Source organism: Vicia villosa, linkage group LG2 (assembly GCF_029867415.1).
Source record: "Vicia villosa cultivar HV-30 ecotype Madison, WI linkage group LG2, Vvil1.0, whole genome shotgun sequence".
In the NCBI taxonomy this organism is placed as follows: Eukaryota; Viridiplantae; Streptophyta; class Magnoliopsida; order Fabales; family Fabaceae; genus Vicia; species Vicia villosa.
This window is the reverse complement of record NC_081181.1, coordinates 191,748,783-191,765,087: the sequence shown is the minus strand read 5'-3', so window position 1 is coordinate 191,765,087 and position 16,305 is coordinate 191,748,783. Positions and strand designations below refer to the sequence as shown.

General features: G+C 36.7%; 1 protein-coding gene across 1 annotated transcript; it reads left to right on the top strand.

Moving 5' to 3' along the window:
• Positions 1-369: 369 nt before the first annotated feature.
• On the top strand, positions 370-5,594 carry LOC131650967 (uncharacterized). Its single transcript, XM_058920664.1, has 4 exons — positions 370-1,560; positions 1,654-2,470; positions 2,561-4,485; positions 5,265-5,594. The coding sequence occupies exons 1-4, from the start codon at positions 370-372 to the stop codon at positions 5,592-5,594; spliced, it is 4,263 nt and encodes a 1,420-aa protein (XP_058776647.1).
• The last annotated feature ends 10,711 nt before the right edge of the window (positions 5,595-16,305 follow it).

Sequence of the window (16,305 nt, the reverse complement as noted above, 5' to 3'; positions counted from 1 at the left end):
TCAGAAACAAAACAACAAACCTCCCGAGGCAACAACAAGCAACGAAAATCTGGAAAAGGAGACTCAACATTTAATAGAAGAGACGCCAGTGGAACCAGTTATAGTGCCGAATCCTTTAAATTACATCTCTCAGCCACCGGATGATTCCAGTTCAGGTTTTGTGGAATCAACGGTTGTGGTGGAAACGCAACTCAACGACAGCACTGTTCTTCACAACTCTTGGGCAGATCTTGCAGACTTGGAGGAGGACCCTGCAGACTTAGATGGAGCTTTTACTAATGCGGTTTCAATTCTGAAAAAGAAACAGGCAGCAAGAAACAAAGCGAAAAATGCCTCAAGGTCTCAAGCAGGACCGGCTAGAACTCTTCCATGAAGTGCCTTTATTGGAATGTGAGAGGTATTGCTAACTCTCCCACAAAACTAGCTCTAAAAAGACTCATTCGTGTAAATAAACCGGACTTTGTTTTCATCTCTGAACCATGGATGGATGTGAAAGATTTTCCTTTTAGATGGCTTCAAAGATTAGGTCTTAAGCTGTTTGCTGTGAACAATAGGGATGGCTTAGATCCTAATCTTTGGTGCTGCTGCCTCTTATCTCTTGAACCTCAAGTGGTTGCTGCCGACTGCCAGCAGGTCTCTTTTACTCTGAAGATCCAGGACAGGTTTTTTGGTGTGTCTGCTGTTTATGCTTCTACAAATCTTGTGAATCGTAGATTGCTTTGGCATAACTTATCTCAACTCCAAAATAATTTCAACCTTCCCTGGGCTTTCATTGGGGACTTCAACTGCATATTGGGGGCTCATGAACATAGCGGCTCTAGGTCTCCGGCTAGAACTCCGATTGATGATTTCAATAATTGGACGAACCGGAACTCCCTGGTTCATCTCCCTACCTCTGGTGCCTTTTTCACATGGAAGAATGGTCGAAAAGGTGTTATGCACATTGAGAGGCGCCTAGATAGAACAATCTGCAATCAAGGTTGGATTGATCATTGGAGTAGCAATTCCTGCAGAACCCTTTCCCGTAACAAATCGGATCACTATCCTATTCTTTTTGAGTTTTTGCACAGTCAAGACAAACCGGCCTCTGTTTTTAAATTTATGCGCACTTGGGCCTCGCATCAAGGCTGCGAAGATCTTATTACTGAGACTTGGAAAACTAGGGTAGTGGGATGTCCTATGTTCATTCTCCAAAGAAAGCTTCAAATTCTAAAATCAAGGCTCAAAGATTGGAATAAACACACTTTTGGTAATGTCCAAGACAAAGTCAAGGATTCGGAAGACAGTCTCAAGCAAATTCAGGATAAGATAGTGGAAGATGGCCCCTCGGATTCGCTGGAGGCTATGGAGAGAAATGCTCAGGTTCAGCTAGATCTTGCTCTTCAAAGAGAAGAGATTTTTTGGAAGGAAAGAGCCCGTGTCAAATGGACGGCGGAAGGGGATAGGAATACGAAATATTTCCACAGGGTTGCCAAGATTAAGCAAACCACCAAGAAAATTGCTTGTCTAAAAGTGGACGGGAACATCATTACGGATAGGAAACAAATTGCGGAGCATGTGGTTCACTTTTATACTAACCTTTTTAACAATGTTTCTGTGTTGCAGGATGATAGTCTCATTAATGAAGTAATTCCTAATATGATGACAGTTGAGCAAAACACTAATCTCACCAGGCTGCCATCAATGGAGGAGGTTTTTGCAGCCGTATCGAGCTTGAACAACGAGAGCGCCCCGGGACCGGATGGTTTCAGCGGTTTCTTTTATCAAAAATACTGGAGCATAATTAAGGATGATGTCTTAGGGGTTGTTCTGCATTTTTTTAAAGAAGGGTGGATCACTCCGAATTATAACTCCAACACCTTGGTGTTGATTCCTAAAGTTCCAAATGCGCTGTCCATTGATCAGTACAGGCCTATTGCGCTGGCGAATTTCAAACACAAAATTATAACCAAAATCCTGGCGGACAGATTAGCAGTGTTAATGCCTTCTCTAATTTCTAAGGAACAAAGGGCCTTCATCAAGGGAAGGACGATTAAAGACTGCATTTGCGTCACCTCCGAAGCTATCAATCTCCTTCCAAACCGGAGCAAGAACGGAAACTTGGCCATTAAAGTTGACATATCTAAGGCATTCGATACTCTAAATTGGGATTTCTTACTAAAAGTTCTCAAAAGGTTTGGGTTTGAGGAAAAATTCTGCAACTGGATTTCTGCTATTCTTCATTCTGCGGTCATTTCTGTCTCGGTTAATGGTATGCAGGCAGGTTTTTTTAATTGTAAAAGTGGAGTGCGTCAGGGTGATCCGTTATCGCCGCTTCTTTTTTGCTTAGCCGAAGACGTGCTTAGCAGGGGAATTTCTAAACTTGTGGAGAAAAAAAAGGTGAAGCTTATTAAAGCTACTAGGGATTCGTATGTGCCTTCGCATGTTTTATTCGCGGACGACATCATGGTTTTTTGCAAAGGAGACAAAGGTTCTATAGAGGCTTTGACAAATCTTTTCCAAAGGTATGCGAATACTTCCGGTCAACATGTAAATCCTTCTAAATCTATAATCTATGCAGGGTCAATTACAAATCAAAGACATCTTCATATTGCCTCTCGTTTGGGTTTCAATACGGGACAGGGTCCCTTCACGTATTTGGGTGCTCCAATTTTTCGAGGAAGGCCAAAACCGATCCACTTTCAAGGCATTGCGGATAAAATTCGAAACAAGCTTACGGCATGGAGAGCTAGCCTTTTATCTATTGCTGGCAGATTAGTGCTTGTCAAATCTGTTATGCAAAGCATGATGATCCACACCTTAGTGATATATTCTTGGCCGATTTCGGTTCTGAAGAGCATTAATAGATGGGCTAGGAATTTTATCTGGAGTGGGGAGATAAACAAGCGAAAAACTGTCACGGTAGCCTGGGACACATGCTGTCGGCCGTATGGAGAGGGAGGTTTGGGAATTCGATCTCTGGTTTCTTTAAACAACGCTGCCAATCTGAAGCAGTGCTGGGATCTTTTTAATTCGAAGGAGCAGTGGGCAATTTTGCTTAGGGCCAGAGTTTTGCGGGATGGCCGAAAGATCTCGTATCACATTTTTTCTTCTTTGTGGAGCAGCTTTAAAGCGTCTTTGGAAGAGGTTAAAGAGAATTCTTGCTGGTTAATAGGAAATGGGGAGAAGATTAATTTCTGGTCGGACAATTGGAATGGTTCGGTGGTGCTTGATTCTTTAAACGCTTCCGGAGTTTCAAATCCGTTCTACAAAGACAAAGTTGTTGTGTATATTCATGATAGAAAGTGGAGGCTGCCTACTGATATTAAGGTAATGTTTCCTCAACTGGTTTCCCTTCTTGATCAAGTTCATTTGTCAGTGGTTCAAACTGTGGACCTCCTGGTTTGGAAACCCGCAACTGACGGCATTCTAACCTTGAAGCTAGCTTACGACTTCATCTCCAGCAAAAGCAGCGTTATAGATTGGGGGAAACGCATTTGGAACAAGCTGATTCCATCCTCGTACTCCTTACTATTATGGAGGTTGCTTCACAATAAAGTGCCGACAGACGATAACATGGCTGTTAGGGGTTTCTATCTACCTTCTCTTTGCAATCTGTGTGGTATTATGGGAGAAACAGTGGAGCATTTGTTCTTCAATTGCTCGTTTGCGGCCAGATTTTGGCATTTCTTGTCAGAATCTTTATCGTTATTGTGCAATTCTATAGAAGACATTTGGTCCGTTTACAACAAACTAATTTCTGAGCAAAGCAAGGTGGTGTGGATGGCGGCGGTCTCTAGTGTGGTATCCATGATTTGGAAAGCTCGCAACTTATGTCGGTTCGAGGATAAAAAATGCAACTGGTACACCTTACTTTTTGAGGTTAAGAGAGATGTTATGTTTGCTGGAAATTCCACTCAGAAAAAAGGTTCAAATGCTATCTTGGATTTTCAATTCCTGAAAAGTTTCAATATTAATGTTAACCCTCCTAAAGCTTTCTTGGTCAAGGAATTCCTTTGGCATCCTCCTATTCTGCATTGGATTAAATGTAACACTGATGGAGCGGCGTCTGGAGAACCACAACGTGCGGCTTGTGGTGGTATCTATAGAGATCATACCGGTATGCATAAGGGAAGTTTTTCCAAATTTCTAGGTCCAGGTAATGCTTTTCTAGCAGAGTTATTTGGAGCCATTTTGGCGATTGAGATTGCTAGACAGAAAAATTGGAATAACCTCTGGCTCGAAACGGATTCCACGCTTGTTGTTCTCGCTTTCTCCAAACCTCATATGGTGCCTTGGGCTTTCAGGAGCAGATGGGAGAATGTTATCAACCACACTAAATCCATTAACTTTTTGGTCACTCATATTTATCGGGAAGGAAACTACTGTGCGGATAGGCTTGCTAACATAGGATTACATGTTCAAGGCTTTACCTGGTGGGATGTTGTTCATAGGGAAATTCTTATGGAGTTTGCTAAAAACTCCATCGGTCTTCCAATTTATAGAGTTACTCATTAAGGGGTTTTGGTTTGGTCCCCCCCTCTTTTTTCTCTCTTGCTCTGTATCTTCTCTCTTCTTTTTAATATATTTGATGGAGGGCCTGGTTCCCTCTTTTTGATTAAAAAAAAAAAAGTACAAGGGGTAGTCAAATCCATTCACATTACATGTCTTGTTTTCTTTCTATCACCTGTTAAAATTTATCACTTTTACTTTTGAAATTTCAAATGTTGGTAAGTTATAGGATTTTTGACCGTACTGTCACCCCTTTGAAAAAAAATTCTACAAATGTCACCCCCCAAAATTATGTTCCAAAATGCCACCATTTTTCCACTTTTTAAAATTTTTGCAGGTTTTTTTTTAGAACACAGCAGGTGGCCGCCGTTTGAAACGGAGGCCTTATAAAAGGCTTCATGTGGCCGCCATTTCAAAGGAAGGTCACCTATTATTTTATTTTTTTTCTTTTTTTGTATTTTCTTTAATTTTAAATGTTTTTTAAATAATAGTTAATATAAATAATTATAATTTAATTATTTAAATTATTAAAAAAAATAAAAAATTAAATTTGTCAATAAAAATTAATTTATTTTGATACATAAGAGAACAATAAAATTTAAAAAATATTATAAAATAATAAAAAATTATTAATAATATTTTCCGCCAAAGTAAAATATTGTACTATATTTTTCCTCCAAAAATATAGGTAGAAGAGGTCTGATCTTCTATAAATAGAGGTATGTATGTGAGGGTTGAATTATCAATTCTTGTGTTGTGGTTACTTTCAACAGTTACAAATCATGTCTGTTTGGGCTGTAGTGTTTTTTGAGGAAGGCGAACACATCAGGGTATGTCTGAACCCGCATTGGAATTTTAGTAGAGTTGTTAAAGCCATCAACATTGGGTTTCAACAACTTGACGGTCCTACCCGCAAAGTTAAACAAATAGATTATCATTGTCCATACATAACCTTGACGGATGCAAGCCCAGAAGGAACCTACATTTATTATTGGGATCGTGTGAAAAGTGATGTCGATGTGGATCTAATGTTTTGGACATACAGTGGAGAAGTTAATCGAGACGTTCAAGATCCACTCGTTCTAGCAGTTATACTTGAGTAGTTTAAATGTTGTATGTTGAGTGAGTCCTGATATGATGTAACAGTGTTTGAAGTATGTCTTTTGCTGTTTTGTTTATGTTGTTGTAATCTAATTTTAAATCGTTATGTTGTTGTAAAAGTTATTATGATGTTAGTAGAAGTTGAATATTCTAATTAGAGTTGTCATTGATGTTGAAAGAAACTACAAGGCAGTGATGAAAATAAATCAACATAAAAACTTAAACACAACTAAGATGATGGTCTAGCTCGGTTTAGACATGTTTTGCGATAATGTCTGAATTCGCGACAAATACCACATCTTCTTTTTTCCTTCTCATAATCATCCATTTTTGTTCGTATGCGGGTACTCTTTGGGCGGCCTTTCTTTCGTCTTCTCATGGCGTCATTGTGGCAAAGAGTGTCTCCTTCGTATTGAGGCCAGTCAGCCTCAGTCCCCACCCCTATGAAACTTTCTTCGTAGACCTTAAACACGTTAACGACCTTGAAGACATCAGCTATATGCACAGAATAGTCCTGATGTATGCTCGCGCACGCTACAATGACATGGGAGCAAGGCACATGAAATGTTTGAAATTTTCCACACTCGCAAGTTTAATTTTTAAGGTCGACGTTGAAATGACGAGTAGGTCGACACTCATTATGGTTCATAGTTTCCTCCACCAAGAAGCAGAACCTTAGACGATCAAATTGCCTAACGTGATGACTGCTTACTTTGGCATCCTCCTCTTCAATACCTTTCAGGCAACTTTTGGTGTATCGTTGTCCAGAACCCAATTTTTTGTCCATTCATGCCCTCTTCTGCCAAATAACTCACCCATCCTAAAGTATGTAGATCTTACCAATGTTGTAACGGGTAGATTACGAGGGGCCTTCAAGACTGAATTCATTGACTCTGTCAGGTTGGTAGTCATGTGACCCCACTGTTGCCCTCCATCAAAAGCTTTGCACCATTTTTCTCTTGGAATATTTTATACCCAGTTGTATGCATCCATATTTGACATACGTATTTCACCCCTGTAGTAGTTGTAGGTTGATTCAGTTAATGCATAACCTGTAAGTGAAAATAAGAATATTAGTTAAACAAAATATTTTTAAATAACATTATCAATTACAAATAAACCCTTGGATATTGAGAATTACCCATGTTAACGACTTTTTTGCGAAGCTCTTTGTCTCTGATCTCTCGCATGAAGTTCTGGGCTATATGTCTAATGCAATAGACAAGCGTAGACGGTGGGTATTGCCAGCCATTTTCCGGGTTATCATATGTGCTTTTAATGGACACATATATGTCTGATATTAGACAGATGTTGGGTTGCGGCGTAACATGCATTCTTAGATTCCTTAGAAAAAAACTCCATGCATCACCCGTCTCACCCTCAACCAATGCAAAAGCTATTGGAAAGATGTTCCTGTTTCCATCTTGGGCAACAGCTAGTAACAGGGTTCCCTTGTATTTTCCCTATAGCCATGTCCCATCAACCTGAACAACGGGTTTGCAGTAAGCAAAACCCTTGATACATGGCTGGAAGGCCCAAAATAGACGATGGAAAATTCTACAACCATCAATTTGTGTCCCGTCATCTGATAATGCCGGTACGGTCTCTAGATCGATTATGATACCTGGCAAATAATGTTTCATGACCAATAACCACTGCGGAAGGTCGTTGTAGGAAGTCTCCCAATTACCATAGGTAGATGCTATTGCCTTGTTCTTCGCAATCCATGCTTTTTTTGTAAGAAATCGTGTAGTTAAATTTCTCACAAATATGAGCAATAATGTGTTTAACCTTCAACGAGGCATCCTCTTGGATGAGACGTTTGATGCTGTCACTGATGATGTTTGAGTTTAGTTTCTGATGGTCCTGAGTAATTGCAACCGAAGTGCATGTGTGTTGTCCACTTACTTTTGTGATCATCCACGTACCACTTTTTCCCCAAAGAACCTCTACATCTGAACATGCAATCGTCATTCTTACACTTGACTATATATCTTTTAGAATCAGACTTATAAACATCATAATCAAGAGAGTGTTTGATGTGGTACTAAGCAATAGCAAACACACACTCCTTTTTACTTGCGAATTTCATTCCAAACAAACCACCTTCAATTTGCATTGGCAGTGGTGTTTCAAATATTGAACCATCATCTTCCTCATCTAAGCTGACATTTCTCATGTGAAGTGGTGGATTATACAGATCCATAAGAACCTGTTGTTGCCCCACATCCATTTCATCACTCGAATCTCCACTATCGCCACGAAAAAGATTTTGAGAATTTACGTACCTGACTTCCTCAGCATCGTTGTCGTCTCCAACCTCTTCGTTTGGGAGAAATGGCTCGTTTTGTGTTACAGGGGGTGGTGACATTGGAATGATAGACTCCTGACTCATATAATTTTGGGTTTGAGATGGCTCAGCGTGATATATTGGTTGTGTTTCTTGATGTGCCTCCATAATACACGCATATAGTTCAATAACATCTGAACAATTATACGTAGTGTGGCATTGAAACATAGACCGAACATCGTTGTCATTTTCGATCTTCGTGGTTGTATATGACATGCTACCGTCAACCGGACTAAAAAAAGGATATCGATAAAAAATGTCGGTTACGATCATTTGAAGTTTATTTTGGATACGTTCTTTGAGATGAGAAAAATTGGCGTTGGGGTTGATTTTGAGGGTTTGTGAGTCTGTGTTTTGAAATACGAACCCAACATTGATGTCGGGAAAAATTAATCTGTTGTAGTGGACTTGAATGTTAAAACTATTTGGAGACATTTTTGTTTCGGTGTCACAAAATGAGACTGGTTTGAGCTTAATATACACAATGGAAAAAAATAGAAGACTACATGTGACCCAAGCATGCAAGACACGTGGGAATTCTGCATGTCTCTCCCTTAGCTTGAGGCCGTTGTTTTGAATGGAGGCCATGTGAAGGGTGTGGCCGCCATTTTGAATGGAGGGCACCTAAAGCGTGTGACCGCCATTTTGAACGGAGTGCACATGCATGCCAAGTCTAATCCAATTCTGTATAAATGCATAGATGTTGCATGCAATCTGTAATACGGTGAACTGACTTTAATCGAAATGTCGCGGTAAGCAAGAGTCGCCACCGACTTTTATTTTATCCAAATTTAATCAGAAAGGCTAAAAGAAAAGGAAAAACCTTTTAAATAAAATAGGGTTCGGGGGGTAATTATGCAAAGGGAAGGTGTAAGGCACCCTTTGCATCCATGGTTTTCCATGGGCTCTTAATTGCTTTTCTCGTTTTGAAAAGAAATGTAGAAGAAGAGACAAGGACTTTAGCTTGTAAATGAGCGTAGCCTTGAAAATGTTTAGGAAAAAATTTAAACCAGAACATGCAATTAAGGGCAAATTACCTTGATAGTTGATGAAAAATTTCTTTTAGCCTTTCAGGGTGAAAGGGTCTATCCATGCCATAAGAGGGAAGGAAGCCTTTCATTTGGAGGTTGAAGGGTCATCGAGTTATCATTCGCCCTAAGACTGACCCATGCCATAGAGAGGCAGGTAGCCTAAGGGGAAAGATCAGAATAGCCTTTCGTAGGCAACCAGAAGATACCTCAGCCTTTTTTGTAGGCAACTTTCGAGGGTCGAGATCATGTATATCGAATGCAACATCATTAGGGACCATGATCTAAATCGAGGCAACTGGCTAAGGTATCCTCGTATTCGAGGGACTGACTATTCTGCAAAATAACACAAGGCAACAGGCAACAGGCAACAAAGCAACAGGCAACAAGGCAACAGAGAGGGTACCCCAAAAGTGTGCGTGGGTGCATCAATCACGTGATCACTTCGATTAAATTATCTTATAATTAGTGAGACTAATTCAATTTAAAGTTGCACTCCCTAAATTACTAACACGCAGATAATATAAGGCAAAAAAACAATAGCAATATGGGGGGAGGGGACAATGAAACCAGCGGATCCCTAATAGGGTTTGACATAAGTAATAATAAAATACAAAAGATATCATGGTTAGGGTTTAGGGTTACCGATACTCGTAGCTTTGGGGGTCGACAAACCCTGAAAATTTGACAAGAAAGAATAAACAGAAGAGTGAGTACATTATCGGTTCGGTGGTCAATTGGGGTTAACCCTAATAAAAATAAAAGATAAAGAAATTAAAAATAGATAAATAAAAGGGTACTTAGCTTTTGCATTTTGATTTGATCTGACATGGTTGGTAGTCGGGGGAACTCTGAAGCATGCACAAGCTAATGCTCACGATGGTAGTACCTCGTAAAAACAAGAAAATATTAGTGACAGATACCACAAAATGATGTATGAATAAATGAATAAATACTAACAAATAGTAATTACGAACTAGAATTAGGCATATGGAATTCTAAAAGAAAATGACCAAATTAATTTTTTTTTGGAGTTTTTACATTTTTATATATAAAAAAAAGAGTAATTGACATTGCATATTTTGTGCATTTTTTACTATTTAAATTAAATCAATGAAGGAGAACAACATATTAACAAAGTTAATTTAATCAAAACGAACAAAATATCTCTTAACGAAAATAAAGGGAAGATGTTTTTTAGATTTTTATGATAACTTGATATCCTAAATATGAATAAATGTTTTTTCTTTTTATACTTTGTTCCAAAGAAATTAAATCTAGAAGAGATATAAAGAAAACGGGAGAGTTTTGACAGCAAATAAATTGAGTAAAAAAATAATAATTAAACCCATATTAACCATTCTTTAAACATGATATTAAATATCTAAAAATAACAAAATATCAGCATGCTTCTAAAAATTATAGAATAAAATATGCATAAAAAAACTTCAATTTGACTTGTTCCAACCTTTTTAGCAACCAATAAAACAAAGACAAGTGTCCACAAATTTTGAGAGCAAAAATAAAATAAAACAATAACCACACTCAACAGTAACGTAGAAACCATTTTTCATCCCCACATTATTCTCTTCTTTACTCATAGGAAAGAGAACCACCATGGCTAAAAGAACTTTCAGATCTATTCTCCCATTATCCTCTTCTAATCAATCATGTAAGACCACAAGATAATCACAACCCATAATCGACAAATTAGCATATGATTTAAAGAGAAAGAAGGTGTACCGTTGCTGTAATGATTCCACGCGGATTTTCCAACGAAGGGGGCTTCGGAGCTTGAGGATTCACGGCGTAGATTTCGCCGGTATCGGAGGCGTGTGGATCCGTGGTGGCGCGTGGTTCGTCCGGCAAAGGGCGGTGGACGCGTCTGTATGCGCGTAGCGATTAGCCCGTCGGAGTCGGAGCTAGCGGCTTTTGGATCTTGTGTGTTGATTCGCGGTGATGAACGATGTCGATGTTGTCGGCGGAAATTGCAGCTTCAATTTCGTTTCAGATTTTCACTTCTTTTCATCTGCAAAGAAAAACAATAAGAAACATTAGTATAATTCTTTTGATTCAACTTTTGGTTTGAATTGTTGAACATGTTGTTTGAATTTTCTGTAGTTTAGTTCATTAGACTGGTGAAGAATTTGTAAAGGTTATGGCTTAGTGGTTATTGATGTTTTGTATGGTAAAAGCTTGTTTTCGATTGAATATGTTAGATTGTGGTGTGAAGAAATTATGGTCGGTGATTAAAAAATGTGGTTTGGCAAAATAAGGGTAGGAATTGTTCGTCCCCGAGGTTAGAGAATAAGATTAGTATTTATAAGACAAAATTAGGTTAAACTTAAGATAAGATAAAATCAATAATAATTAAAATTTGAAATCAAATTTGATTTGATCTTCAAATTATAATTATTATGATAAAAACTGTCCTAAAATAAAATCAATCAAATATTTTTGTATTTTGGATTTTTTTTTTACTAAAAAGTGCATAAAATGGCAAAAAGTAAAAAATAAATATTTTTTAAATTGCTTAATTAATAAATACGAAAATTAAAATTAAATTATTAAAAAAAACTTATTTTTTTGATTTTTGAATATAAATGAAAAAATTAAAATTAAAACTAGATTTAGCAACCAAATAAAAGAGAAAAAAAATGTTAGTAAATGGGATTTGAACTCGGGAGCTCGCACTCGCAAACCTTACACTCTTACCAAACGCCCCATCACTTTTATTCGTAATAAAGTGGCCATCGTAAATATATGTGGGCAAATTTTGGGGTATGACTCAACCTATTACACAATAGTTCTCCATATGGCTCTCTTTATTGGAGTAGTGCACATTATTGCTCCAAACTGTTCAAATGATATTGTTTCCGGTAATATTTTATTTGATCCTATATCAGTGAGGTTGATGGAGTCGTTCAATTTTTCTGACATTAAGTCTCAGATACATCAAGTCACTGCAATTGACCGAGAAATTATTGAAATTTTCTACAGAAAACCCTATTTGAATTCAAATGGGTTGTTGTTATATTCAGAGATGAAGATCAAAACTGATGAAGACGTACGTGATATGTTTGCAAATTTTTTATTTTTCATCAACATAGGTCCTATGGAATTGTATGTAAAATTTCGTAGAACAGTTGAAGAAATTTTATCAATGTGTAAAAATCCTAATTAATGGATCTAACCAAGTACAATTAATATGTAACCATACTATTAAATATTATAACTTCACAACCACCTACCAATTTCTTCTATAAATAGGTAGTTCATATTTCATTTTCATCATCACAATCTCAACACTCTCATCACTTATCTCTTTCCTTGAAATTCTTTCTCTTCATATAAAATGTCTTTCTTCTGATTTGGTGATAAACATAGGGGAACACCCGAACATGTTGCGGTACTTGTTTAAATATATTTAGATTCATGTTTATATCAATATTAATGTTTCTATTTATATATTTAGTTAATTTTTTTATATATTTATATATTTATATTTATATATTTATATATTTATATATTTATATTTTTTTTTTATACTCTCATCACTTATATTATATATTTATATATTTATATAATTTTTTTTACAGCTTGCTCATCCTGAACAGTTTAGAACAAGAACCCATAAAAAATTAGATTCTCCTGATGTTATTCAACCTTATTTGGCGAGATCGGGTTTTGCAACCGTAGCAAGGATACCACATATCCATATAGACACAAGTTTCGTAATAGCCTTACTCGAAAGATGGAGACCCGAGACACATACATTTCATTTTCCAACTGGTGAGTGTACCATAACGTTGGAAGATGTGAGTATGTTACTGGGTCTACGTGTCAATGGTAATGTTGTAACCGGTCCTACCGAAGTAGACTTGGACATGTGGGAAGAAGTTTTGGGCGTTCAACCACCACGTACAGCTTTAAAAGGTCGGATGGTTCTAATATCTTGACTTAAATCATTGTTAGCTAATAATCCGGTAAATGAAAATTCAACTGTGGGACACTTAACTGCATACACTAGAATTTTTAATCTACTTTTAATTGGCTTATCCTTAATGCCCGATAAAAGTAGTAAATATGTGGATCTCACGTGGGTGCCATTGCTACAAGATTTGGATACATGCAATACATATAGCTGGGGATCAGCCGTGTTAGCCTATCTTTATAGGGAAATGTGTAAGTCAGTAAACGTTGAAGTCGGTGGAATGGGAGGGTGTGTTGAACTGCAGCAAGCTTGGGGATATACTCGATTAGCTTTTTTGGCACCCATCCCTTCGGAGCTACCATCATTTTCGTACGCTGCGAGGTTCATATTTTTTTAACAATCTTTTTTTATTACTTATTATATTACAATTTTTTAGCATTATATATTCTTACATTTAATTTATTCTTACAGAGGTGGGCTGCAAAAAAGAAAAAAATGAAGGATACCCCTCGACATTGTCTCCTTGGATACCGTAATCTTATCGATCACATGGTCCATGGAAACGTAAAATATCTGTCTATATTTTTTTACACCCTAAATCACTTCAATTTTATTATTAATTAAATTTTATTTTTACTCTGCAACAGTTTATATGGAGACCATATATCAACTTACCGCCCCTGGATAATAACGACCACACAATTTGGAATGCAACCTGTCATACCCCAAAATTTGCCCATTACTATTTCTCCTATTCAAATTCAAATCTAGGTATAAAGCTCAAAGACATCTCTCCTAAGCAAAGACCAGAGAACTAGGGTTTTTGTCGTTCAGAAAGAAAATCAATGAATCAGTGGCTCCAAGACATCCCATATGGCTCAAAATATCTCACATGACCTCTATGACAAGTATCGAGTCTCAATTCAAGGGAATGGTCACTTAACTGTTCAGAAAATCAACAGTCGACTAGTTGACCTGAAAAGTCAACTGTGGTCAAAGTAAAGTCAAAACTTCTGATTTTTTGTCAAGATTCTCATATTGAAGTATCATTCACCATGTGATCAAGAATTGATCATGATTCATCAAGGAAAGATCAAAAATCAGCAAATCAAGAAGTTTCTAAATTAGGGTTTTTGTATAGGAAAAGTCAACTGAACTTTGACCAGCCATAACTCTCACATGGAACATCAGAAATTTTCCATCCAAAGCTCATTTTGAAGGAAATTTGATTCTCTACAAAATTGTGTCTCACATGCCAAGTCTAAAAATGCATCATTTAAGAGATATGGACCAAAACATTACAGGTCATTTTCAAAAGTCAACAAAAGGACACTTTTTTCAAAAGGTCATATAAAGAGCATGGAAAATTATTTTGATGTGAGACCAAAAAAAATGGTTAGGGGACTCTCTAAGGTTTCCAAAAAGTCTACAAGCTTGAAAAAATATTGGGATATGAAGAAATGGCATGGTGTACAAGTTCACCTATTTTCAAGAGTGTACAAGAGGGAAAAAAGCCTAAAACTCAAAATATTTCTAAATGGGTTTGCATTCTTTTTATTCTAACTTTATTTTAAGCCCATCCACGTGCTAGAACCAGGAGCATGTTATTTTTACTTCTTTATTTATTATTTTATGGTTTTAATTCATTAAAATCATGATCTAATTATATAAAATATAAAAATAATGCAAGATTTGATTTTGCTTTAATTTTAAGTCAAGAATTGAATCAAATCTCTCCCACCAATCAGTCAATTTCGTTCATAATGCTTGAAGCCCAAGAAGGTACAATTTTAGAAAGATTTGGAAGCATATCTCAATCAAATTTCCAAAACTTGCAATTCAAGATTCAATTGGATTTTCTTCAGTTTTATCAACCCTAAAGCATCCCCTATAAGAGCACAACAGGTCCATAGCACAAGGGTTCACGATTTCTGCCTCCAAGAGCTCCCAAACCCGAGTGAAAAAAATCAAGAAAATCTCAAGATCCAATTCTGAAATTTAAGCCGATTCAAGGTGTTCTAATCATCCATACACGTTCCCTGAAGATCATTAAAGGTGTCTGGATCATTGTACGCGTTCAACAACCCCAGAATCACCTCCTATTTGCCACGGTTTGTCGATTCTAAACTTGGCTCGGTTTGCATCATACAAGCATTATTATTCATATTTAATTGCGCATCCATGTTTAGCATGTCCTAATAATCGATTCTGGAAAGTTTGGAATGATTCCATGCTGGTACGAACACGATGCCATGTTAGGGCTCGAAGCTCCAATTTGGGGTTTTTTAGAATAGGTGAAATTTCGACAAATCAATAATATAGCCAAATTCGCAAGCATCAGACGAATCTATTGGTAGTGGTGCGCCAAATTTCTATGGCGTTTTGGCCCTATTCGTTATTTCGTGCAGGTGTAAAAAGCAAGGTTTTTATAGCGCTTGTGAAATAAGCGCTGTAAAAGGGTGAGTTGCAGAGTTCTCGTGGGGGAGACGAAGACGTGGCACGACGCCACTGGCCCATTTGAGTTCCAAACGCGCGCGAAACATCCTGGGGTTCCCGTGCATTAAGACCCACGCGCTTACCATAGTTCCTCGTCATCTCTGCCATCCATGCAATCTCCAGGCTCATCCAACGCGCCCAGATCCGCCGGTCCACCATGGACTATCACGTGCGCGCAACACTGGATTAAAAGCTAAGATTTTTTATTTTTTATTTTTTTTATTTATTATTATATAAACCTGTTTATATTTATTTATATATATTTGTTTTTACTTGTTTTTTTTAATTAATTTTCTTCTAAAAAACCCTTTTATAATAATAATAATACTTATATATTATTTATATTAATAATATCTTTTTATGATATATTTACCTATTTTCTTTTACATCATTTATTTCATTTATAAAACTTAATATATTTATTTATTTATTTTATTTACTTTCTTCATATATTTATTTATTTATTTATTTATTTTTCTCATATACTTATTTAGTAATATTCATTATTTATTTATTTTATATAGCATTCAACATATATATTATTTTTAAAATAATCACGTAATTTGATTTAATTATTAAAAATCATTTAAAAATTCATATTTATTTAATTCACAAAAATTCCTAAAAAATATATTTCACACTCGATTTTATTTTTTATCACGATTAAGTTATTTAGGTCGCGAGACCAATAATTAATTCCAGTTATTCCTATTTTCTTATTTAAACTCGTACCCTAATCAGGATTTACGGAGATCAAGCTATACACTGATATATTTCTTTTCTGTGCCTTTTCAGGATTGTCTTTTCAAGTACCTTCCGACCACGCGCCGCGTCATAAGAACGAAGCTAAGTTCTTAACCCTTCTTTATTATTTTATCATTTAAATATTCATTTGCCTTACAGGG